The following is a 25,979-nucleotide window of genomic DNA, read 5'->3' as shown; positions in this document are numbered from 1 at the left end:
TTTGTGTCCCATTTTCGTTGTCATTTGCGCAAATCTTACAGAGGAATCACAGCAAGATATTAACGGTGTGTTGCCCCTATCCCCCGTCCCCTCAGGAGAAGGTCAGCCTATCAGAGGGCAGCACGGTGGACCTGAGGCGACCGGGGGAGGACAGGGACGACCTATCAGAGCTGGCCGAGGAGACCATGGAGCCAGAGCAGTGCTTCCCCGAATGTGTGTATTAAACTGTGTGTTCAACTGCTTTAAAGCACTACATTACTATAGAGCTACCTAGCCCAATGCTAATCAACTGTAAACTGAGGGAGGGAAACATAATTTAGCTAGTCTAAGTGTACATAAATCTAATTAATATGGGCCATTTGGTGGACACTTATATCAAGGGTTAACCAGTACCATGAGTGCACCCGTTCATAGAATGGGTGGCATCCCGACCCAGAGGGACTCAAACCCCTACATTTTGGCAGTGTTGACGCCATGAAAAAGCAATTACTTACCAGGTCACTGATTTGATTATACACACAAATTCAAAAATATATTCAGTACTCCCAGTGTTATGCTTTGGTAGAGCAAGGCATTTACCCTGCCATGGTTAGCGGTTTTATTCCCACTTGGTCCAACCATGCTACAGTCGTATTTTAAGTGACTGGATAAAAAAAACATCATTCTAATAATATTAATTTACACTGTCATCCAGATGCCACTAATTAGGTGAGTGCTGCATGCAGCGCTCAACTATTGTTCTTCATAAGTTTTCTTCTTTCTTTCTTTCCACTTTATAATTCTCTAATTTTGGGATCTCCTTCCTAAATTTTTCACCTAGAGACACCATTCAAATTTTAAAATGTTCAGAATAGCTTGGAATCGCACACTTCTTTTCAGATCTTTTAAATATTTTATACTTTTTAAGATATTCTACTTTTAAAATAAAACCTTTTTTTTTTACATGGGAGTCTAAATCATAACCTCATAACTAAATTAATTTTCAACCGTTTATCTTCGTTCAAACCATTTAACAAATCTACACATTTGTATCTTCAATAATATATTATATATATTTTGTATTTTATTCACTTTTTATCTTTATTTATTATTATAATTATTATTGTTATTTTTAATTATCATTATTATTTTTATCTTATTGTACAGCACTTTGGTCAGTGTATGCTGTGTGTAAATGTGCTCTATAAATAAAACTTACTTACTTACTTACTTACTATATATCAACCCCACTTTGTAGGCCTACTACAGCACTTTCTGCAGGAAATGCATTTTCTAGTTGATTCTAGTATCTGGATATCCCGCGAGCTCTAGCGTGCCGTGTGTTCTCCGCCTACCCCAGTCTGCGTGAGGCACTGCCCCTGCTGCGACGTGGACACCAGCGGAGGCCTGGGCCAGGCCTGGTGGAGGCTGAGGAAGACCTGCTACCAGATCGTGGAGCACAGCTGGTTTGAAACCTTCATCATCTTCATGATCCTGCTCAGCTCAGGGGCTCTGGTACGCCGTCCCACCAATATATACCGTATCATAATGGATGTAATATAGCATAGACATCAAATATATAAACCCCCTGTGTTGTCACGTATTTAATGTATATATGTGTGCCTACTTGTGTCTATGTGTGTATCTTTTTTAACTATGTTTGTTTTTTATTTTGTGCCTTGCTGTGCTTTGGGGTTTTTCTTCTTCTTAAATTTATTTTATCTCACAATTTTCTCCCGTATACTTCGTAATATTGAACAACTGAATCTCCTTGCTTCCATGATCTTCATACTTCCTAAACTCTTCTTTCTGGTTGCCCTCCAGGCTTTTGAAGACATCTACATCGAGAAGAGGAAGGTGGTGAAGGTGGTACTGGAGTACGCTGACAAGGTGTTCTCCTACATCTTTGTGCTGGAGATGTTCCTGAAGTGGATCGCCTACGGGTTCAAGAAGTACTTCACCAACTACTGGTGCTGGCTGGACTTCCTCATTGTGGATGTGAGTGTGTTTTCAGATCTTTATTTACAATAGATGGAACCATGCATAATCTGGAAACTTTGAATTAGGCTCACTCTGAAATCTTGTCTGACCTTGAGACAAAAAACATCACAAACAGGCCTTAACAATCAATTAACAATTAAAATAGAACCTATAATTAATTAACAATTATTTGGCAAAATAACAAGGCCTTTTAAATGTTCACCAAAATAACAAAATAATTGGAAGATATTTGGGAGTTGTATCAGAATACTTATGCTTTCTTATGTATCTCTCTCTCTCTGTCTCTCGATCTCTCTCCCTGTCTTTCTCTGTCTTTCTGTCTTTCTCTTTCTCTCACTCTCTTATTTTCTCTCTCTCTCTCTCTCTCTCTCTCTCTCTCTCTCTCTCTCTCTCTCTCTCTCTATCTCTCTTCAGATGTCTGTCTCTTCTATTTATTAATTCTAGATCAATTTCAAAGTCCAAATAGATGCAAAACATTTAGTCGGCTCTTATTGTCTCCTTTATTTGGGGTGGGGGGGGGGCTTCCTGGTGTATAATGTTCATTGGTCGGAAAGGCGGTTGGAGTTAGTGTTGGGTTGGAGCCCCATGGCCTGACTTGACCCCTTGTGATTTCACCTGCTGTTGTACAGATCGCCAGCGATCGCTCTATTGTTAGGGTAAGTTCTAGTTAGTTCACCATCAGGTGAGTATGTACCCCAGGGAACGGAAACTCGCATCCGCATCACAAATGCTTCTGTGTTTCCTCACTTGTAAAACCAAAAAGTGCTTTTTGTTGCGATATCAAAAGCCGAGTGTGACGTTCAAATTCAAATTCCCTTTTTCGATCAATGGATGTTGATTTATTTCAAAATAAAGGAAAGCAGGAATTGGCTTTTATATCAAATGCAAATGCACTGCCATGTATCGTATGGTTTATCTACAGAAGATCTGTCTGAGGTTTTTCCATTAAAATTATACCAGCTGATGTATTGATTGAGGAGCTTAGATAAACAAAAATATTTCCTTTTATAATGTGTACACGTTCAACAAGGTCAAGAGTTTTCCAAGGGTACTTTCAAACTTACTTTTTGGAACTTAATTGGAAAGTGATTTTTCCTCTCAAGATTCCACTCAGGAATTTCATGTTATTTGATTGTAATTTTGGTACTTTCTCAGAGCCGAAGAAACCTGTTATTTATTTATTTATTTAGATAATCTTCTATAGATATTATGATCAGACCCATCTAAAAATAGACTTTTATAAAGAAACACAGATCTTAGGGACCTTTATTACGTTTTGAATGCGTTATCAGGATGCAAATTGGCAATTCAATTCGGTTCGATTAAAGATTTGTTTAAATTCTTTATAAAACCTCACTCTATTTGTTATATATGCACATTCTTTCTATACATATGCATATATAGTGTACATAAATTACACATACTTGTCTGTCATTTGTCATCGTCAGTCATAACCTCATACTGTATGTATCTGCTCTCTCATTGACACTTCCATTCATTTTCTCAAACATAATTAACTTCCATACAATGGCCATCTAACATAGCTCCCATCATGGGCATTTCAACAGCGGAATAACATTCTGTTTTGTCTGTTTTGGATGTAGAATAGAGTGGAAGTTTAAAGATTTTATAAACTCACAACAAACCAAAAAACTAAAAGTATAACCTAATTTTGTTCCTTACTGTGGAATGTCCCAAAATACCACACGCCAAAAAAATCCCCCCAAAACAACTAAACTATGGCTGCTGAACTGTGTTCTTCTTAATTTTTATGATATATTTTATAAAAGTATTATTTTGATTAAATAATAATATTATGTAAATTAAAATCGAAATTTATTTGTTGTGTTTTAAAATAAGTGCTTTTCAAAAGTAAATTCTTCAGCATAAACTGTAATGAGGGAGAAAAAATCCAAACCTTATTGACATCGTGCAAATCTCTGTTTGTTCTCTGCCTGTTCTCAAGAGTTTCTAGGTCAATCGGGAGTCCGCTCAGAGGCGGTACACTTCACCCATATGAGCGATACATTCTGACTGTGTGCACTCTGTCTCTAGGTGTCTCTGATCAGCCTGGTGGCCAACTCTCTGGGTTATTCCGACTTCGCTGCCATCAAGTCTCTCCGAACGCTGCGGGCGTTAAGACCCCTCCGAGCCCTGTCCAGGTTCGAAGGCATGCGGGTAAGACACACAAGAATTCACGTTCACATTCGCAAAATTCACAAATTCACCTCCTCACATTCAGATTCACCCATTCATACGCACCCTTCTTCACATTCAGATTCACCCGTTCACAAATTCACAACCACACATGCACATCACAAATGCACACATTCACACCAATGCAAGGGAACAACCCTCTCACCGGGACCGAATAAGGTGCCTTGCTCAAAGACACCTCAATACTTAATTTCTTTCAAACGTCCTACTTTTACCATTATTCTTTTCATGTTATTGAACCATTATCTCTGTTTGCCTCTGTTATCCCTATGTAGTCATTAAGCATTATATCTATCCAATGCTATTCACAGTGATTTTAGCCTCAGGTCATCAAGGAGTAGGCAGGGGGCTAGGCTAGACCTCCGGGACACTGGGGATCGAACCCAGTACCATTAAAGGGTTAGGGTTAGGGAGTCGACCCCCGCAACCTCGTTCTAGAGAAAGCCGATTGTGACGGACTCCCTGCCCTTGTCCTCAGGTGGTGGTGAACGCCCTGATCGGCGCCATCCCATCCATCATGAACGTGCTGCTGGTGTGCCTGATCTTCTGGCTCATCTTCAGCATCATGGGCGTCAACCTGTTCGCCGGCAAGTTCGGCAAATGCGTGAACCGCACCGGCTTCGTGCACAACGCCTCGGTGGTGAACAACAAGTCGGAGTGCCATGCGCTGAACGACACCCAGTTCTACTGGACCAAGGTGAAGGTCAACTTCGACAACGTGGGGCTGGGATACCTGTCGCTGCTGCAAGTGGTGAGTTCCTCCAGCGCGCTGCTGTTCTCTTCAGATGACGAGTGTTAAGGTTCATTAACTAAACGGCAATTTAGTTCGGTACTATGTTGCCATATCGATAAGTTCCTTGATTGGGATTGACTTCAGTGGAGTTTGAAGACGCACACAATAGATACCCACGGCAAGGAATAAACAGTTGTTGTTATGTTAGGGATCATGTCTTATTTTGTGATAATTACTGACTGTACATTATCCCTCCTAGTACATGGCTACTTACTAAAGAAATCAAACATTTGACCCAGAATATTACACAAAAAACATATTTCATTGAAATAACAAGTAATATTTGTTCAGCTCATAGTTGTATTTTCACTTCAATTCTACAGTTGGAATAAGGGTCCATAGCGACACTGTCAGAATCCAACAAAGCTGTTTTATAATTAACTTAATAAAGTCCCTTCAAATATTTTTTTTCTTTACTGAAAAGCGATGTTTCAGACATTTTGCAAAATGGTCAAAGATGATTATTTTTCAATTGTGTCTGTAGGCAACATTCAAGGGCTGGATGGAGATCATGCACGCGGCGGTGGACTCCAGAGGAGTGAGTAGCATGAGCAGATCACTCTCTGTATCATGGAGAAGGAGAGACCCTGTTGCACTCGGTAATACATGAGCACACATTCAAATCCACTAAGACACACCACCTCTGTCTCCAGGTGGAGGAGCAGCCCATCCGAGAGGTCAACCTCTACATGTACCTCTACTTCGTCATCTTCATCATCTTTGGCTCCTTCTTCACCCTCAACCTCTTCATCGGCGTCATCATCGACAACTTCAACCAGCAGAAGAGAAAGATGAGTACTTTTTGCTATTTTTCAGTTGGCTGTTAGGATATAATTCACCATGACCGTTGTAGTTGTAGCTGACTATGTTGTTTATGGTCTAATAAAGATTAAAGTAAGCAAATATTAATTTAATGTCATAGAGTACATTCAATAATGTACTGGTACACTCACTATGTAAAGCGCTTTGGGCACCTACACCACCAGAGATTGCAGGAAGCTCCCTGAAATTCTGACTACTGGAAGAACTGTGGTACTTATGAAGGGTGTGTGTGTGTGTGTGTGTGTGTGTGTGTGTGTGTGTGTGTGTGTGTGTGTGTGTGTGTGTGTGTGTGTGTGTGTGTGTGTGTGTGTGTGTGTGTGTGTGTGTGTGTGTGTGTGTGTGTGTGTGTGTGTGTGAGTACTTAGGGGGACAGGATATCTTCATGACGGAGGAACAGAAGAAGTACTACAACGCTATGAAGAAGCTGGGCTCCAAGAAGCCCCAGAAGCCCATCCCAAGGCCCTCGGTACGACAGACAGACAGACAGACAGACACATCTAGACACAGATGAAACCAGATAGACAGACTGCTCTAGAGACAGACTGAAACAGACCGACACATCTAGAGACAGACTGATACACACAGACACATCTAGAGACAGACTGATACACACAGACACATCTAGAGACAGACTGATACACACAGACACATCTATAGACAGACTGATACACACAGACACATCTAGAGACAGACTGATACACACAGACACATCTAGAGACAGACTGATACACACAGACACATCTAGAGACAGACTGATACACACAGACACATCTAGAGACAGACTGATACACACAGACACATCTATAGACAGACTGATACACACAGACACATCTAGACAGTGAAGGAAACTGACAGACCCATCTACAGACAGACGGAAACGGGTTGAGAAACAAACCTCTGAGGTAGAGGTTGAGAAGCAAAGGCATGTGTCCTTTCTATTGACCATTTGGGATTGGAAATACGGGGTCGTCACGCAGATCTGGTCTCAGCGAGAACAAAACGGTTGGAGCTAATAAGGATCTGTGCTTGATTTCCACAGATTTCCTGTTCAAGAAAACCAATTATTATCTCTATGTTTCCATGCTTCATCTCCACAGATGTCCCAATTTTGTTATTCCAGAACAGCATAAATATCTCTAAGAGATAACTTAACATTCTATCTATGTATATTTCTGTATTAACTTTACGCTACCGCATCCTTTATATTTGACTTGTACCGGGCAATGAAAATAAAGCTGAATCTAACCCTAATGTAACATTGATGATCCACTCTGTGCTGCCCTGTGAGGGTTCAACTCAACGTTTTCCTTTCTTCCCTTCGTCCACATCGCAGAACTTTGTGCAGGCCTTCTTGTTCGACCTGGTGGCCAAGCAGGCGTTCGACATCATCATCATGATGCTGATCATCGTCAACATGGTGACCATGATGGTGGAGACGGACGAGCAGTCGGAGCGCATGGAGTCAGTGCTCAACAAGATCAACCTGGTGTTCATCGTGCTCTTCACCACCGAATGCCTCATCAAGATCCTGGCACTGCGCTGCTACTTCTTCACCCTCGGCTGGAACATCTTCGACTTTGTGGTGATCATCCTCTCCATCGTAGGTAGGTGCCCACCGTGTGTGGATGTGGACGGTCGTAGAGGTGCTGATGTCAGGGTTTGATACAGCACAAGTTAGCCCCCTCCCTCTGGAGCTCTCTCTTCTTACAGATACATGACTCCTCCTCTCTCCTGACTTTAAAGACGGCACTTGAAAAAAACCTTTCTTAAATTGCTGTCCTCCTGAAAGGTTTTAACCTGACTTTATTATTGTCATGCTTGTTGGTTTGTTTTAAGTTTGTATTTTATGTCAAATCATATAGCCTCCCCCCTTTGTCCCCATCTTGGACGTCTTTCCTCTACACTGACCATTTATGTCTTTAACTCTTCAGTTATATCATCAATATAAACTGAAACCGAATTTTAATTAAATTTAATGTAATCTATTATCAATTAAAATCAACAGTAGCCTTTCAGACACCATCTTCAGTCTCAAATGAAGTGCTTGTAAACGCTCATAACCCTGACCTCTCATCCCAGGGATCGTCCTCGCCGACATCATCGAGAAGTACTTTGTCTCCCCCACCCTGTTCCGCGTGATCCGCCTGGCTCGGATCGGCCGGGTGCTGCGGCTGATCCGCGGCGCCAAGGGCATCCGGACGCTGCTCTTTGCCTTAATGATGTCCATGCCGGCGTTGTTCAACATCGGCCTGCTGCTCTTCCTCGTCATGTTCATCTACGCCATCTTCGGCATGGCCAACTTCGCCTACGTCAAGAAGCAGGACGGCATCGACGACATGTTCAACTTCGAGACGTTCGGCAACAGCATGATCTGCCTGTTCCAGATCAGCACGTCGGCGGGCTGGGACAACCTGCTGAGCCCCATCATGGCATCGCCGCCCGACGAGTGCGACACGGCCTTCGTCAACACGGGCACCAACGCCAAGGGCAACTGCGGCAGCCCGTCCATGGGCATCGCCTTCTTCGTCAGCTACATCATCATCTCCTTCCTGATCGTGGTCAACATGTACATCGCCATCATCCTGGAGAACTTCAGCGTGGCCACGGAGGAGAGCACGGAGCCGCTGAGCGAGGACGACTTTGAGATGTTCTACGAGGTGTGGGAGAAGTTCGACCAGGAGGCCACGCAGTTCATCGAGTTCTCGGCGCTGTCCAGCTTCGCCGACACGCTGTCGGAGCCGCTGCGCATCCCCAAGCCCAACAAGATCAAGCTGATCAGCATGGACCTGCCCATGGTGACGGGCGACAAGATCCACTGCCTGGACATCCTGTTCGCCTTCACCAAGCGCGTGCTGGGCGAGACGGGCGAGATGGACGCGCTCAAGCAGCAGATGGAGGACAAGTTCATGATCTCCAACCCGTCCAAGATCTCGTACGAGCCCATCACGTCCACGCTGCGCCGCAAGCAGGAGGACGTGTCGGCCGCCGTCGTCCAGCGCTGCTTCCGCCGCCACCTGGTGCGGCGGCAGGTGAAGCAGGCGTCCTTCCTGTACCGCCAGCTGAGCGGCGCCGGCGGCCGACGACGCGGCGCCGGCGCCGGGGCCGGGGGGGAGCAGGGGGAGGACCCGGAGCGCGCTCCCGAGAGCGAGGGGCTCATCGCGTCCATGATCCGGGAGAACTACGGGCCGCCGGGGGAGGAGGTGGTCTGTGCGGAGGAGGAGGGGGAGGAGGGGGAGGGGGAGGGGGAGGGGCGGGAGGGGGAAGGGACATCGTCGATGACGTCGCTGTCGACGTCCTCGCCACCGTCGTACGACAGCGTGACCCGGGAGGCGGCCGGCGGCGGGGAACTGTGCGAGGCCGCGGGGTCGATGGCCGACGCGTCCGTCCAGCGGTATGAAGAGACGTTTCTATGAGGCTGGCGCGCCTGTGTGTGTGGAGGAGAGTGTGTGTTCGTGTGTGTGGGTCGAGGTTGTTTGGATTCTCTGCTTTGTATTTGTATATTATATTTTGTTATATATAATATATAGCAAACTGAACAAAAAAATCTTCATGGCGGGCGAAAAGATATTGACCCTTTTCATATCAGAAGTTGTCATAAAAATCAACTTTTTTCTAAATGTATAAAGATAGCCTCTGTATCCTTTGAACAATCATGATGCTAAAGACCTACACATACTTTCCTATAGCAATCACTTTGAAGTATGTTTTCTTGACTCAATTTTTGTTCGAATATACACATTTGGCAACTGTTTTTGTCGTTTATTGTTCATGACAGGTAACCGCAGGAAAGACTTTGCATACAGCACATCCACGTTTGACTGAACATATATCCCATGATGAAGCAAATCTGCACAATAAGGGTACATTATCGAACATTAAATACCCACAATTTGTCAATGGGCATGTATACTTTTCTATTAACATTGTTACAGTGGAATACGATGGGTAACTAATTGCTAATGACAGGGCACAGGGCACATTCTTGAACATCAAATCCTATTGTTGGATAGTATATATATTTTTAGGAAATTATTTTATTTATGAAATTATCCAGGTTTTTTTCCTTCATATGCAGCACCCAATTTTCCCCGTACAGTCAAAGTTGAATCTGCATATTGCTACTAGAAATAAGTAAACGCTAAGCTAGCTTCTGTGCTAACAAAGAGAGTTGTATGAATATTTAATACATTACATGTTGGTTGACAAAAAGGTTGGATCAAAGGAGAATCATTGCTGCAGGAGATCGAAGACCTAATGTTTACCTCAAGCTTACGATCAATAAATATGCACAATCCAAGCAAAAGGATCTATAGATAGTTTTGCTGGTATTTAAATCATCATCTTTTTTTTCTCTGGCATGTCTCCCCCATAAAAGCTTGGTGTTATTTTTTTCAAGGGCTTACATCATTAACTTATCTTCTAAACAGTTTTCTTAATTGAAAAATTAGCAAGAATTTATTTTATTTGAAGGAACTACCAAATAATTAGTTACTAATATTGGTAAGTATTTGCATGTTTTGAAAGAATGTACAAATATTTTCTTAATTTATATTAAACTTTGCAATTAGAAGTTAAGATGATAGGTAAAAATCACAGTTTATCGATGGGACACAGTAGAATTTCACAACATTTACTCTGTTTCCATTTAGTTAAAGATTGAAAACCCTGAAAGAATACCTTGTTCATGAAGGTTGATGAAGGGCTGTATATGCAAACAATCACAGAATCATGTGCCTGGTTTTAATTCCATTCTGCACAGTTAATTTATTATGGATTTCCCTCATGACTGTTTGATTGAAATTGGTCATGGATATGGATTGGGATAGCATGAGTGAACTATGCAAGCACCTTGTGTAGAGAGGGCTTGCAAAAGAGAATGTATATAAAACACAATGTATTTGTAACTATTTCTTTTTTCTATGTATTTATATTTGAGGATCATTTTGAAAAATGCACATATGGAAAATACCCAGAGTTATAAAAAAGGATATGTATACATCTACATGCATTTTATATAAAAGACTGAAATGTACCTCATTGTCTGAATTACAATTAATTTTTTTATCATACAAGGTATTCAAAGTCAAAATGTTTCATCATTGGATAACATTCTCTCAAAATACTCGAACAACACACTTAACAGTAAACAACATCACAGTTCAAACACAGAGGATGAGTTGTCTAAAATATGCTTCAAAGCATGTTCGACAAGACAAAAAAAGTGACCAACTGCACATTGTGTGCTTGGCAGGCTGGTTTGACCTCATTCTAAAGCAGGACTCTGTTAAAAGCCCTTCTGCCTACATTTGTATTTAAAAACACAGGACAGATGTGCTCCAACCTCCCTGGCTCCCACCGCCTGGCGCCCTCTAAAGCTCTCATTTGTTTATTATTTTACACACAGATAATGGACTTTTAGCTAAATTATAATATATGATAAATTATATATGTTAGAAATGTTTGTATATGTGTAAATGTGTATGTATATATATATATATATATATATATATATATATATATATAGACATCTGCACATCTTTTTTTAAGTATAGACATATGCACATCTTTTATCAATCTATTAATTATTATGGAATAACAAAATTAAGTTATGTATATATTAAGATTATGATATATATATATTATTATTATTATTTTGGGGATGTCTTTGATGATGTAAACATTTATGAATTTAGAAAGTCTTAAAAATTTAGAAACAAATTCGTTTTTTGTTTCAAAGTAGTATGCACTCGTTGTTATAATTCTGTTTGTGTTCTTCCCAGTGTGTTGTTTGTCAAAGTCAGCTAACCCCGCTTAGATTTTTGTCGAGCACTTCCACGTCCTCGCTTAGAAAAAAATACTACATCAAGGGTGCCAATTTGGATTTATCGCCAGAGAGATTTCCTCTCTGGTTGCCGTGGTGATCAAATCCGACTCTGACCAGCTGGGATACAGAGATAATCTGTGTGTCCAAAAAAAATCACTTGTTTTAATTACAAGCTCACAGACATACAAACGCACGCACTTTCACTGTCCCTCTCTCTCCCTATCTCTCTCTCTCTCTCTCTTCTTTCTGTCTCTCTCTCTCTCTCTCTCTCTCTCTCTCTCTCTCTCTCTCTCTCTCTCTCTCTCTCTCTCTCTCTCTCTCTCTCTCTCTCTCTCTCTCTCTCTCACTCTGTCTGTCATTCTCTCTCTCCTTGTGGTTGTTCTCTCTCTCTCTCTCTCTCTCTCTCTCTCTCTCTCTCTCTCTCTCTCTCTCTCTCTATCTCTCTCTCTTACTCTCTCTTTCTTACTCTCGGTCTGTCTCTATTTGTCTCTCCCTTTCTTTCTCTCTTTCTCTCATTCTCTCTCCCCTCGGGCTCCTCTCCCTGCCTGTTTCTATATCTCTCTTTTTCTCTGACTTCTCTCTATCTCTCTGGCTCGTTCACACTCTACCTTTTGTATATTGGTTACACAAAAACACGTTCTATGCATACGGGCAAACAGCAATTCTGGGTCCCATTATGGGCCCACAGCCAACAGTCCCGTTACATAGACACACTCCCAGACCAGCACCGACACAGGTGTGGACATCGCACATGCACAAAAACGATCCATCCACATGATGCAGACAGTATATTTGCTTTGAATTTCAGTTTTATTCTTCCCATGAAATGCCACAGAAAAACTGACTGACAAATTTGACAGATATCTGGCACAGATTAAAAGCTTAATCAGAAAGGAAAAAAAAAGGTTTTTATTAAAAGGGCACAATTTATGATTACTAAAGTGCAACGTAACCTATAGGAAAAACATTGCAATGTCAATTCAAGCGATACTTTAAAGGTCAGAGGCAAAAGCAAAGGCTTTAAATGAATTGCATGTTCAAAGTATGCCATTGAAATACCATTTGTTAAATTCATAATCTATAGCTACATGATCATCAGAATCAATTTCAGAGATGATTGTGAAAGATATTATGATGTGTTTTACAACTATAATGTTTGATGGATTGATAGACGAACGAATGGACAGACGAACGAATGAATGGATGGATGTTGTTCATCACTATTGATCTAATTATGACACTAATCTCATCACTGCATCATTTGTCTGTATCAGACAGACATGGGTTCACTTCGACAAGACAGCCACTGCTACCTTGAGGGAGCGTGTGCGTTTATAAATGAGCCACGGGAGACCAATTATTGCTCATGTTTGACAGAACATACTCAACCTGTTTGGCCTAGAGAGGAAAAGATGAAAATATGCAAAGATGAAAAGACACAAATTCTACTTCACATCAAGGCTAACTCATGTTGTGAAACAGGGTAGACTATGGACATTGCGGTTCGAACACAGCAGCTGGGGAAGGAGCAGAGGTTGTCCAACTGATGTTGACAACACTACATGCACGCCATCACAACTTTTTCTAAATGTTATACTTCTCAGGCCTACAGGGAATACCAGCTCGACTCCAGATTGTCCCACTGTTCTGTACATAATTATGTGTTTGCAGGGGACTATATGTTCCCAAGGCTCACACTGTCTGATTTGAATTTACTATTATTGCGTTTTGCAAAAGAAAAAATATTTTGAAATGCATTCATTAATAACATGACATCACTGATTAGCAGCCTGTATAAGCGGTAAAACAGTGTCTGATTTGTATTTACTATTATTACAATTTTTCAAAACAAAGACTATTTTGAAATGCATTCATTAGTAACAATGACATCACTGATTAGCAGCCTAAGTGGTATGACATGTCTTAATAATGAACAATTTGTAATGCTTCCTATTTGGCGATAGATGGCGATAGCGATACGCCAATATAAATCGACACCAGCGTTCAAATAAGAGAAGAAGAGGAAAAAAGATAACAATAGGAATTTCAGGAGGGAATTCTTTTTCAGCTGAGCGTAACTTTTTCTTTTTACAATTAAAAGAACAACACAATCAGCTTATAGATAAACGTTCCCTACTGGAACAGCATGGGTATGTATTTCTGCATAGCGTGCCTTCTAATTCTGCCTTGCATAGATTGATACATAAACCACAAAGTTGTCCTAATAAAACCACTAGGTTTTGCACAACCTTCATCAAGCGAGGGTCAGAGTTAAATACACTAACCCTTTGTCCTAGAACACCCACACAGCGTCCAGTGACCTTATAATAGCCCTAATGCTTGTCCCACAGAGGGTCCCATGATATCCTTCTCGTCTATGAGTCTCCTGGTACCCCCACTGCGGCTGATGTCGGCTCTGATGTGGGAAGTGGTCCGTCAGAGGAACGTCCGTCAATATGGGAGAGTTGTTGAGTTTGTGTATCTGGTCACTGAAGCAATTCCGGATATTTGGACCGAAAGACAGACTCAACTTCTCATCCTGGCTTTAAGGGCAAAGGTAAGAGGGGATGGCACTGACTGCTGGCGATTAAGTTCTACTTTATGTGGTTATAATGTCGATTTCAGATATTGGATAATAAATTCCCAGTTTCGGTATCTAGGTTATTCTGGTGAAGTTGCATTCGGAGCAGGCAGAAGATCTCAGCAGTGTTGAAGCACATCTGCAAAGACTCAGATCTTCTCCCAGTGAACAGGTGAAGCAAACTCTCTTTCTCTCGACCCCTGGATAGGGTAAGGTGACATATTATACCACCAGGTGTCAGGTGTGAGTGTGATTATTTGTATAATATGTCATCTTTAAGGAAAGCTATAAGCTCTGTGTGTCTGTGACTTTACAGGCTCCGGAGGCGAACTTTGCGAAGCTAGTTCAAAGGCTGATAGAGGACCCAGAGAGAAGAAGGCATTTCTACAAGGTATAAACATGTACTTTATCTTACAATAGAGGAGTGTGTTAGTGCTAGTCTATTGCGGTTTTGTGTGTGTGTGTGTGTGTGTGTGTGTGTGTGTGTGTGTGTGTGTGTGTGTGTGTGTGTGTGTGTGTGTGTGTGTGTGTGTGTGTGTGTGTGTGTGTGTACACACGAGTACAATGTTTGGTCCACTTTATTCCAAATGGCTGTGTGCCTATTAGTCAACTGTTGTGTGGATGCAGGTGTGTGTACTGTACAACGTTTTGTCCATTGTTTGCTCAATGCAATGTGAATCTCTGCTCTACGCTTATCTGGAGGTGTTGATTGTTTGGGTTGCTGCATGATTACTTTACCGCATCGTTGTTACGAAAAGAGAGCTGAACCGCAAGGCAAAGCTCTCGATCTACCGGTCGATCTTCGTTCCTATCCTCACCTATGGTCATGAGGGTTGGGTGATGACCGAAAGGACGAGATCGCGGGTACAAGCGGCCGAGATGAGTTTTCTCAGAAGGGTGGCTGGCGTCTCCCTTAGGGATAGGGTGAGAAGCTCAGCCATCCGTGAGGAACTCGGATTAGAGCCGCTGCTCCTTTACTTAGAAAGGAGTCAGCTGAGGTGGTTCGGGCATCTGGTAAGGATGCCCACTGGGCGCCTCCCTTGGGAGGTGTTTCAGGCACGTCCAGTGGGGAGGAGACCTCGGGGAAGACCCAGGACTAGGTGGAGAGATTATATCTAAACACTGGCCTGGGAACGCCTCGGGATCCCCCCGTCAGAGCTGGTCAATGTGGCCCGGGAATGGGAAGTCTGGGGCCCCCTGCTTGAGCTGCTCCCCCCGCGACCCGACCCCGGATAAGCGGATGACGATGAGGATGATGAGGATGATTACTGGTTACTATTAATGCACGCTAGTGATTTGTGGTCCCCTTTTCTGCCAGAACGTGTATCCTGTGGAGTTCGGACCGGACTTTGACTGGGCGCTGGAGGTCCTGCTGTTCCGGTTCTTCACCACACTGGAGGGGCGGACTCCAGTCCCTGACTTCAGACAGGTCGGAAATCCAGTGAACAACATGATAACTAGATGTGATGTTGTAGTGCCTAGGGTATTTGGGCTCAAGGGTACTGGGTTTGGACTCCTCATGGTGTCAGTGCAAGGTTCCCTCCGCCCTACCTGGTCCTCGATGACCTGTATCTGAATTCAATGGGAATTGCTTTGGATGAAAGAATCAGCTAAATGACTAAATGGTCATGGCATATAGTAGATCCACTGTTGTGGCACATCTAGACAGTTGTGGGAGTTTGGGGATTTAGTTTAACTATGCAGTTCTTTTTTTTTTGTTTACTTAGGCTGCAGTGTGGATTAAAGATGCACCTGCAGGTCTAGCAGAGCACATGTGTGATGAAGACGACCTTAAAGTTCTCCTTAAGAGCAAACTGTGTCATCAGAGATCAGCCGAGATGAGTACAAAAAGTATGTTATCACTTTTGGCTGAATTTAGTTATATATATGTTTATATACCACTATTTGATCCTATGATCCAACCTTTCAAGCGGCCTTGATTACCATTCAAGAATTACTACTTTGACGAAAATACACAACGCAGAGTCTATACGCACAGATTAGAAATAAGATGAAATCTAACAATACTATTATTACTATTCATTATCTATGTGAATCCTCAGATTTAATGATCGCCCCTTAGTCATGTTGTGAATTAATAAAGTATCTCACTTCCTCCACCCCTCCTTTCCAGCATCCCTGAATCCATCCGAACGGCATCTCCTCAGGACTCTCTCTCTCCCTCCCTCACCGAAACAGACGGACACATCCAACCTCGACCGCTTCAACACCGAGCAACAAATCTGCTCTGCCAACATCCAAGACACAAGTATAACAGACACAGAAGTGCCGGCTGAAACCCGACGTGATCCTGAGGAAGAGGAAGCGCCAACCGTCTCCACGGCGGGTCCGTCCAATCGCGGCTCTTCCTCGTCCCAGGGCCTCGTGGCTCCCAGCGCTCTGATCAGTGCGCCCCGGTGGCAGGTCACCCACAAGTGCCGCCGATGCGGGCGTTACTTCATCTACCGCCATGAGCTGCTGGAGCACCAGAAGCTGCACACCGGGGAGCACCCCTACAAGTGCTCCCAGTGTGGGAAGGTCTTCCAGGGGACCGGCGGCCTCGCCGCCCACCGGCGCACCCGGTGCACCAGGGCGGCCTACCCCTGCGTCAAATGCGGCACCGACTTCAAATCAATCCGTGAGCGGCTCAGGCACAAGTGCGCCAAGGAGACGCCCCAAACATTAGGGTGTCCCCAGTGCGGGAAAACGTTCCAGAGGAGGGGCGTGATGGAGAAGCACCAGCTCACACACACCCAGGCCCGTTGCCTGCAGTGTGGCGAGACATGCGCGGGGAGGAGTGAGCTAAGAACACACAAGGTCCGGGTCCACGCGAACACGCATATCTGCGAAAGCTGCGGCAAAGTCTTCAAGGGGAAGCAGGATCTGAAGGCCCACATGCGCTGCCACACTGGGGAGCGGCCGTTCCAGTGCACGTACTGCGGGAAACGATTCTCCACGGGCGGCTACCTGACCGTACACATGCGCATCCACACTGGAGAGAAGCCATACTTGTGCGCCGACTGCGGGACGGCCTACAGGACGGCGGGCCAGCTGCAGAGCCACCGGCGCAGCCACACGGGAGAGAAGCCGTACAAGTGCGCGGTGTGCCCCCGGGCGTTCACCAACACGGCCAGCCTGCATCAGCACAAGCGCGTGCACACGGGTGAGCGACCCTTCCAGTGCACGTACTGCGGTAAACGATTCTCCATGCAAGGCAGCCTGACCGTACACGTGCGCATCCACACAGGGGAGAAGCCGTACTCGTGCGCCACATGCGGGAAGGCCTTCGGGTCTGCGGGCGACCTGCAGATCCACCGGCGCGTCCACACGGGTGAGAAGCCGCACAAGTGCGCGGTGTGCACCCGGGCGTTCGTCACCGGGAGCCAGCTGAAAGCGCACAAGCGCGTGCACACGAGGGAGCGGCCGTACGTGTGCCTGCTGTGCGGCAAGGGGTTCTCGACGAACGCTGACCTGAAGCAGCACACGCTCAACCACTACGGGGTGCGGCCCTACGCCTGCCAGCTGTGCTCCAAGGCGTACTTGTGCCTCAACCACCTGAAGAGACACCTGACGACACACACCGCTTCGAGCGAACCGCTCGAGTCTGTTTAGTTTGGGTGGTTCCGCTCGATGCCTTCGATTGCGACGGTGTTCTTGAGGTTGTGATGTGTTGCCAATGTGTACAGACCGGAGGATCCACACCCGACCACAGCCCTCAAAGTGCTCCGACTGTGGGATTGCCTTCCGCATCGGGGAACCCGCTGACTCACCACGGGTCACAGGCAGTTTTGAGACATCCCTGGAGAAGTTGAACCACTGTTGTCCCAAAGGTGTGGCACACCCCCCTCCCACATCCCTGGAGAAGTTCAGAGACCAGTGCTCCAGGCGGGACCAAAGCCACAACCACGGGGGAAATAAAAAAAACACTGCGGAAATAGCTTCCCAAGTTCGAGAGGCCTGGCAACACACATGCCAGCACGCGTCCTGGGTTGCGTCTTCACGTGTGGCCCCTGTGGCATGGGTTTCCCTGGGATTGACGGGCCTAAGTATCATCAGCAGGATGACCGAAACAAACCCGAAATCTCTGCCAGCCGATAGCCGGTCAGTGACTGAGAGACGATCAATGACTGAGAGCCGGTCAGTGACTTACTGCCGGTCAATGACTGAGAGCCAGTCAGTGACTTACTGCCGGTCAGTGACTTAGAGCCACTATAGCTCTACGCCGTCAGGCAGTGTTCCAAGGCCTTAATGGGCAACCTTCACCTGAAGACACACGGGAAGACGTGTATCTTCCAGTGTTGACTGGAAGTTCTTTGATTGTCTTTTGTTTGTGATTGTTTCTTGAAGCCTTCAATCAAGATTCCAATATGTTGGTGAAGTGGCGATTTATATACATAAACAGTCAAGACTTTATTATTTTGTAAAGTAATGAATCCATCCCATGTTCCTGAATATTGGTATTATATGATTGCAAAGGGCAAATCATTAAATGTTTTATTTTTGTAATTTCTCAAAATACCCGTTTACTTTTCACCTTCATGTTTGTGGGAACATTTAATAAATAGAGATTTATTTGCAAAGTGTATTGCTTCAACTAATTTTCAAAGGAGGATGCATTGACATGTTTTCTACTGGATAATTGAATCATAAACACCTGATTATAACTTTGCAACAAGGACGGTACAACGTCAAATGCCTTCTGTTCCTTTCTCTTAAATTCAAATTCATCTTATTTAGACGTTAAATTGAAAGAAAATTATATTTGCATTGTGTCAAGTTATTTGCTGTTGAAACACGTGAATTTTCAAAACATTTTTAATAATTCCAGTCAGCTGTTTACACAAAAATGAACGATACGTTTGATTGGTTAGCTCGGGTTGGCTTGACGGATGCTGGATTCAATTTTAGTAGTGAGAACACGCTAGCGTCGCCCGGGCCGGGCGGTCCTGAGACATAAAACGCTCCCACCACCAATATTACTGCGGGGAACGATGATGACTATCGTTTCAGGAAGAAGTTGGCGCCTGGAGCCATAGCTCATGTTAGCTAGCGCACCCATAATGCTAACGTGGTAATTGTTACTATTTGCCAAGTTACATCAAGGAAAACACAAATGAACGAAATGGGTATGTATGGGATTGGGATACACGTGTCGTATGCCTTTCTACTGGATATATTCAGCGTACAGGCTGGTCAAAAAGAGCAATTAGCCGAGACGGAATAGGCCTCGACTAATGTCTGGAACGATTGTTGACAATTGTTTAGCCAATAAAAGCATCCTAGATTGGAGTGGCCTTCCTCGTAACGCTATCTTAACACGTTGTCCTCATGCAGGAAGCGCTAGTTTGCAAGATTTGAACAGCCTAGTTTACGTTGTTGACAATGTCCATGTAAAAACAACCGTTGCCTCTCTTTTAATATTCGCATCAGTTGGACATAGCAACACAGATCCAAATGTATTGCAATCAAGTGTACCATTGGTCGTTTGGTCAGCTGCATTCTCATTTAGCTATATATCTCCTCTCCCCGTCCATAGTCGCGATATCTCTAATACTATCCTGTCCTGCACCTCAGACTGCAGTGTTGACAGAACTGACCGCTCCTCCTGAGTTCTGGGCAGGGCGTTGGAAAGCTTGAATTCATGGAGTATGTTACACAGAATAGTGTGTAACTGTGACCGGTGGCGGGTGCTTTTCATTCTAAATCTAGAAACTGACCCAAATGCCCGATTAACTTATTTTGTGTACGTCAATAACAAATGTGTTGACACTAATGTTAGTGAGATTACCTACCGTACCTGTAATACAAATATGGCCATACTATTGAGAAATTAACCATTTAGATGGGGGTTCAACGCACAATATTTATATGTGTGTGTGTGTGTATGTATATATATATATATATATATATATATATATGTATATATATATATAGAAGGAAGAATCTGAACACAAATGTTTTCATATCTTAAGCCATGCAAAAACATTGGTCCTCCTTGCATTACAAAATTGTACATATTATTTATATTGTACGTGCAGCCTTTGGTCATTCAAACAAATACCCTGTATACATGTGTGTTGCATTTGATTGACCCGTGCTTCTTCTCTATAGAATTCAGCGTCCCATTGTCCTCGCTAGGACTTCTGGTTCCTCCGCTGCGGCTGATGTCAGCAGTGATGTGGGAGGTGGTCCGCCAGAGGAACGTAAAGCACTACCAGAAGCTGGAAGAGTTTGTATCCATGGTAACAGACGCTGTTCCCGAACTCATGAGCAAACGGGAAGGACGGCTGCTGTCTCTGGGCCTGAGAGCCAGGGTAAGGGAATCATATGACTGGGTACTCTTCTTTGGTTGTCAAGGCTGGACGTATGAAACTGAGTAGAATTATGTGCATTTCGAACCAGTTGTGTGCGATAATTGTAAGAAAAGTGAAGAATTGTATTCAATACCCCTTTGTAAATCTAAAAGGTTGTTTTGAAAAGTGTAAAGATGAATATGAACATTCACAAGTCAGGGAACCACCCTCTTCATCTTTACCTAAACCACACAGCTACTACAAGAAAACTATTGAGCATCGCACAATATCCATAATCCAAACCAGCCTTCATAATTTTCCTATGAACAACCTTTGTCTTCCAGACCACTCTGATGCTGTTGCCTTCAGAGCACCCAGAAGATCTGAAGGCCGTGGAGATCCACCTGGACAGAATACGGTCCTCCTGCATAGAAGAGGTGAATAACTGTCTAGTAACATTCTGCCTAGCTATGACTGCTGCTCTGGAAGCTAAGCAGAGATGGCACCTACGTGGGTGATAATGGAAGGGGTGCTACATAATGATAGTGGACACACACAGACACAGACAGACAAAGTATGAGAGGATCATTATTGCTGTTACGTGTTGTTAGGTGCAGGATCATTTAAAAAAAATAAAACATTGAAAAGAAGTTTCCCCTTTTACTGCATTGTGAAGGTAACAGTCTTTTCTTCATTCAGATAAATGACAACATCATTGACGCACCAGAAGCAAACTTCATGAGGCTTGTACAAGGTCTCATCGAGGACAATGACGGAAGGGAACATTTTCTTAAGGTAACTTGAGGAAAACCATGCCCTTATTTTAACTTAAAGTTGACACATAATATCCTCAGGTGTGAGTGTGATAAGCCCTTGCAAGCCGTTTTGAAAATCGACCTCTTCTGACATCACAAGTGGGCGTGTCCAGCTAGAAATATGACGGCTAGATGAGCAATGTATGCTACAGTCCAGATAGGCTGGTAGACTGATCTATCCAGCATACATCTAGGTGGACACGCCCACTTGTGAATCAAAACGGCTTGTAATGGCTAATCACACTCAAACCTGGTGGTATAATATGTCACCTTTAATATTCATTAACTCTGTTGGTGGATGATCCTTTAACTAAATAAGATGCTCCTTGCTTAGCTTAAACATCCATTAGACCCTTCGATATACTCTCTGCAGATAGGACCTTATGGCAAAAAACACAGGCGAGGCCAACCCCATTCTCCCCATTGCTGCATGTACCAAAATGTTTACGCAGAGTTAATGTTTACCTCCATTGGCAGAACATCTTTCCGATGGAGTACGGCCCAGACTTTGACACAGCACTTGAGACTCTGGTCTGTGAGTTCTTCATCAGACTGGAGGAGCTGCTTCCAGTCCCAGACTTCAAACAGGTATGACGCCATAGCATCACTGGTTGTCAGGGGGGGGGGGAAAGTACTTGCTTACTTGACTCAAGCACTGTGTCTGTGGCAGCTTGTTACATTTGAAAATAATGTTTAGATGTGGACTTCTTAATGCGGAACTGTTATCTAATATAAGACCAATGTTTCATACACATGTTTGGAAAAGGGATTGGAGGACTGGTAGGCTCTTATATTACCAACAGGCGTGACAGTTTGACTTGACATGTTAAACATTAATCACTATTCTTATGCGGTCCCACACAGACAGCCTCCTGGATAGGCGCTGAGCCGTCAGTACTAGAGGAGTACATGCAGTGTGTGTCAAACGGGGATGACCTCAAATTTCTTCTCCAGAGCAAACAATGCCATGGGAAACTGGCAAAAAGTGGAATTGGTAGGCAATAAAAAACACAGTCAATAAACATGATATTGGACAGATTTTAAAGAAAAAGTCTCCTGATTGAATGCGCTGTATCTTCCCCAAACAGCTCAGTTTCATTCAGACGATCTCCTAGTTCCCTCCATGTCTCTGCCGCCCTCGCTGGAGGTCGCCATCACGTCCCACGCCAGCGACGACGAGAACAACGAGGTCCCCCAGATCGTGATGTTCGAGGAAGAGCTGACCACCAACTCCCACGTCGCCTCCACGTCCGCCGACTTCCCCGACTCTCCCAAAGAGCAGGACGCCGTACCGTCCCCTCGGCGGAAGCAGCAGTCGGGGATGCACCAATGTCCCGAGTGCGACAAGTGTTTCAAGCACCACTCGGTCCTCGTCGAGCACCAGCGGGTGCACAGCGGACTGCAGCCCTATAACTGCTCCGAGTGCGGCAGGGCCTTCCGCACTGCCACCCTGCTGGCCGGCCACCGGTTGCGCAAGTGCAAGAATGCGGCCTACCTGTGCATTAAATGCGGGAACAGTTTTCCCACCTCCCTGGAGAAGTTCCGACACCAGTGCCCCAAGCGAGGTCAGAGTTACGAATGCGCTCACTGCGGGAAGAGCTTCCAGAAGTCCAGCAGCCTGAAGGAGCACCTGCTCACACACGTCCAGAGCCGCCTCTTCAAGTGCAGCCACTGTGGCGACGGCTTCCCCGGGATTGGAGAGCTGAAGTACCATCAGCAGGTGGACCACGACAAGCCTTATCAGTGCAAGCAGTGTGGGAAGAGCTTCATCTCCTCCAGGTGTCTGATTAAGCACCAGCAGCGGCACCAAGAGGCCGGCGAGGTCCATGGCGGAAAATCCATCAGCGGAAGCAAGCACAGGAAAATCAGCACCTCTCACCGGAGCTCCTCTGGATCCTTGTCCTCTCGGAAGAATGCGGTAAAATCCGCCTACCCACACGCACGGGTCACCCACAACTGTCCGCAGTGTGGGAGGAGCTTCAAGTATCGCTTTGAGTTCCTGGAGCACCAGCGGTTCCACACGGCGGTCAAGCCTTACAAGTGCTCTCAGTGTGGCAAAGCCTTCCGCACCGAGGCCCACCTCTCGGGCCACCGCAAGAGGAAGTGCAAAAACGCCTCTCACATCTGCACAAAGTGCGGCTGCCAGTTCAGGTCCCTTCATGAGCGCGTCAGGCACCAGTGCATGCAGGTGATGACCAAATATGAGTGTTCCCACTGCGGTAAGACCTTCAAGATGGCCCACCTTCTGAGGAACCACCAGATGAGTGAGCATCAGCTGCCCTACAGCCCCAACCACCGCTTCCGGTGCAGGTACTGCGACGTGACCTTCCCCGGCATCAGCGAACTCAAGTACCACCAGAGGGTCGACCACGACAAGCCATATCAGTGTCAGGAGTGCGGCAAGAGCTTCCTCTCCGAGAAGTGCCTGTCCAACCACGAGCAGCGGCACAACGACGACCGACCCGAGAACTGCCCTGTCTGCCGCCGCGGCTTCAGGAACCGCTACGACCTCAAGCAGCACATGCGCACGCACACGGGCGAGCGCCCGTACCAGTGCACCCACTGCTCCCAGTGCTTCTCCACGGCGGGGGGGCTGAAGAGCCACACCAGGGTGCACACGGGGGAGAAGCCGCACGTCTGCCCAGATTGCGGCAAGGCCTTCTCCCAGATGGGCGCCATGCGCACGCACCGGCTCACCCACACCGGGGAGCGACCGTTCAAGTGCGCAGTGTGCGGCAAAGGGTTCACCATGGCGCACAAGGTCACGGTGCACATGCGCGTTCACACCGGGGAGAGGCCGTACGTGTGCTCCCAGTGCGGGAAGGCCTTCTCGGACGGCAGCGTGCTGAAGCAGCACATGCTGAATCACTCTGGCGTCCGGCCGTACCACTGCCAGATCTGTCCCAAGACCTACACCTGCCTGAACCACCTGAGGAGGCATCTCAAGAGCCACTCGAACCCCAACTGACTTTGTTCAATGTTAGCGGAGCATTTGTGAGACTGTGTGGTCTGTTAGACGGTTGGTCAAACCCAACTAGCTGGCTGAACGATGACGGTGGGAAAAGGGCAATGAATGAGATACCGACATATAAACCACAGGCAAGGTCGTATGTCAGATGGTTTTGTGAGATTGACTCGGACCAATGAGATAACCACGTCGAGTGGATGTAGAATTTGACTTTGGTTACTATTGGTCCTTGAGTTCCTCTTGTGGACTGAATTGGAACGTCAATGGTATTTGGTCTAGGAATATACAAGCCCTCAGAATCAAAGTGTTAGAAAGCCATTCTGTTTCTCATTAATCAGGGTTGTTGTTTTTTATAACTGAATCATTCACAATAGCATTTAGAGGTCAAATGACGTGCTAACGATAATAGTCCTAATGATGTGTTTTACTGGCTGCTGTCCATCAACAAGATGGTACTTCATACAGGTTCTGTATGAATTGTGCATGTAGTTGTCCCCACTACATCATAGGAGAAGTCAGTTAGGGTAATACATGCCAGTTAGGATAATGCAACACTGGGTTCAGATGGACGGATGATCATTAAGAATACAAGTTATTCCCAAGTGAATCAATAAAGAATTAATCTTATTAATGTTATTTTTGCTTTGAAATTGATGAGAATAATACAAATATATTTTTGGAAATAGATTTGAGGATTTTGAATAGTAAGTAACCGAAGTAACAAATGCAGAATGTTTATAGTTCAAAACCATCAGTGGTATTGTTGCTGGATTTTTTTGCCAGCTATGTTTGATGGGTATGTGTATTCCCAAATAAATGTACATTGTCCTTAATGTGTGTGTCAACAAACGTTTGTGGTTCTTAATTTTACCATATGTCGGAGAGTTGTATCCAATTAGGACTGCTCCAGGGTTTAAATGCCTTGTTCTGTGAGCCAATAGGTTTTTTTGGACCCTTGCACAAAAAAGTGTGCCATTGGCAACCACAAAAAATAAATAGGTTATAAATGAAGCAATGTTATATTTGGACGTAAAAATAAACCAAGCAATAACGTGTGTCAGACAATAACGCGTGGATCGTGGCCTACTCATACTCAAAATGTTTGATTAATGCTTACATTTTCCAGTTACTTGTAAAATACATCCAAGTATTACAATCACATAGCTAGGTTTAATGCTTGCTTTCATGTATCAACGTACAAAAAGTATTAAAAAAAACTTGATTTGTCCTAGGCCTAAATTGTCGAAACAATGTGTTATGAAATTAGAGAAAATACCAAACAGTAATTAGGATCGGATCCTGAGTGTGTGAGTTCGAGAACGGTTTCTTAAAATATTAATATTTCTACAACCCTATCGGTTAGGATTCAGCCTCGCTATCTAAACATGAGGAAATTGTGTCGCTAGGTGGCGATGTTTGACTCGGTATGTTTTCACAAAGTAAGTTTAGGTGTGGCAAAAAAAAAACCAAGAGGTTATGAAGTTGATCTTACGTTTTAGCATTAGTTTTGTTCCATTTTCTATAATTCAACAGACAATTGAACATTTCATATAAAATAATGAATTGTTAAAGATGTTTCCGTTTAATGACCCCTAAGATAAGCTATGTTAAACCTATTGCAAGAGGAGTGGTTGACTTGTGTAATTAAGCACAGACTAAACAACACCCTTTCTATCTCTATGTTGT

General features: G+C 44.6%; 2 protein-coding genes across 2 annotated transcripts in view; both read left to right on the top strand.

The window, feature by feature from the left end:
• The window catches only part of LOC130387284 (sodium channel protein type 4 subunit alpha B-like), a 40,437-nt gene extending 31,212 nt beyond the window's left edge, over positions 1 to 9,225 (top strand). Inside the window, exons 18-28 of the mRNA XM_056596304.1 lie at positions 96 to 213; positions 1,340 to 1,494; positions 1,804 to 1,977; positions 4,036 to 4,158; positions 4,676 to 4,948; positions 5,475 to 5,528; positions 5,644 to 5,781; positions 6,174 to 6,278; positions 7,146 to 7,416; positions 7,892 to 9,015; positions 9,142 to 9,225. Of these exons, the coding sequence (XP_056452279.1) occupies positions 96 to 213; positions 1,340 to 1,494; positions 1,804 to 1,977; positions 4,036 to 4,158; positions 4,676 to 4,948; positions 5,475 to 5,528; positions 5,644 to 5,781; positions 6,174 to 6,278; positions 7,146 to 7,416; positions 7,892 to 9,015; positions 9,142 to 9,225 (2,619 nt within the window). The remainder of the gene's footprint in view (positions 1 to 95; positions 214 to 1,339; positions 1,495 to 1,803; positions 1,978 to 4,035; positions 4,159 to 4,675; positions 4,949 to 5,474; positions 5,529 to 5,643; positions 5,782 to 6,173; positions 6,279 to 7,145; positions 7,417 to 7,891; positions 9,016 to 9,141) is intronic.
• A 4,415-nt stretch (positions 9,226 to 13,640) lies between these two features.
• On the top strand, positions 13,641 to 25,616 carry LOC130387283 (zinc finger protein 850-like). The gene is made up of 14 exons (XM_056596303.1): positions 13,641 to 13,786; positions 13,988 to 14,193; positions 14,297 to 14,389; positions 14,534 to 14,608; positions 15,536 to 15,646; positions 15,945 to 16,068; positions 16,352 to 17,819; positions 17,911 to 18,047; positions 20,329 to 20,531; positions 20,855 to 20,947; positions 21,210 to 21,305; positions 21,803 to 21,913; positions 22,190 to 22,319; positions 22,414 to 25,616. Exons 1-14 carry the CDS (start codon positions 13,783 to 13,785, stop codon positions 24,291 to 24,293), a joined length of 4,731 nt encoding a protein of 1,576 aa, XP_056452278.1. The 5' UTR covers positions 13,641 to 13,782; the 3' UTR covers positions 24,294 to 25,616.
• The last annotated feature ends 363 nt before the right edge of the window (positions 25,617 to 25,979 follow it).

The sequence above is a fragment of the Gadus chalcogrammus genome, chromosome 8 (genome assembly GCF_026213295.1).
Source record: "Gadus chalcogrammus isolate NIFS_2021 chromosome 8, NIFS_Gcha_1.0, whole genome shotgun sequence".
NCBI lineage: Eukaryota > Metazoa > Chordata > Actinopteri > Gadiformes > Gadidae > Gadus > Gadus chalcogrammus.
This window is presented reverse-complemented; position numbering and strand designations above follow the sequence as displayed.

Coding starts and splice junctions, on each gene's coding strand:
- LOC130387283 (XM_056596303.1), top strand. Junction 21,306..21,802: donor GAAGGGAACATTTTCTTAAG/GTAACTTGAGGA, acceptor CTCCATTGGCAG/AACATCTTTCCGATGGAGTA. Junction 21,914..22,189: donor CAGTCCCAGACTTCAAACAG/GTATGACGCCAT, acceptor GGTCCCACACAG/ACAGCCTCCTGGATAGGCGC.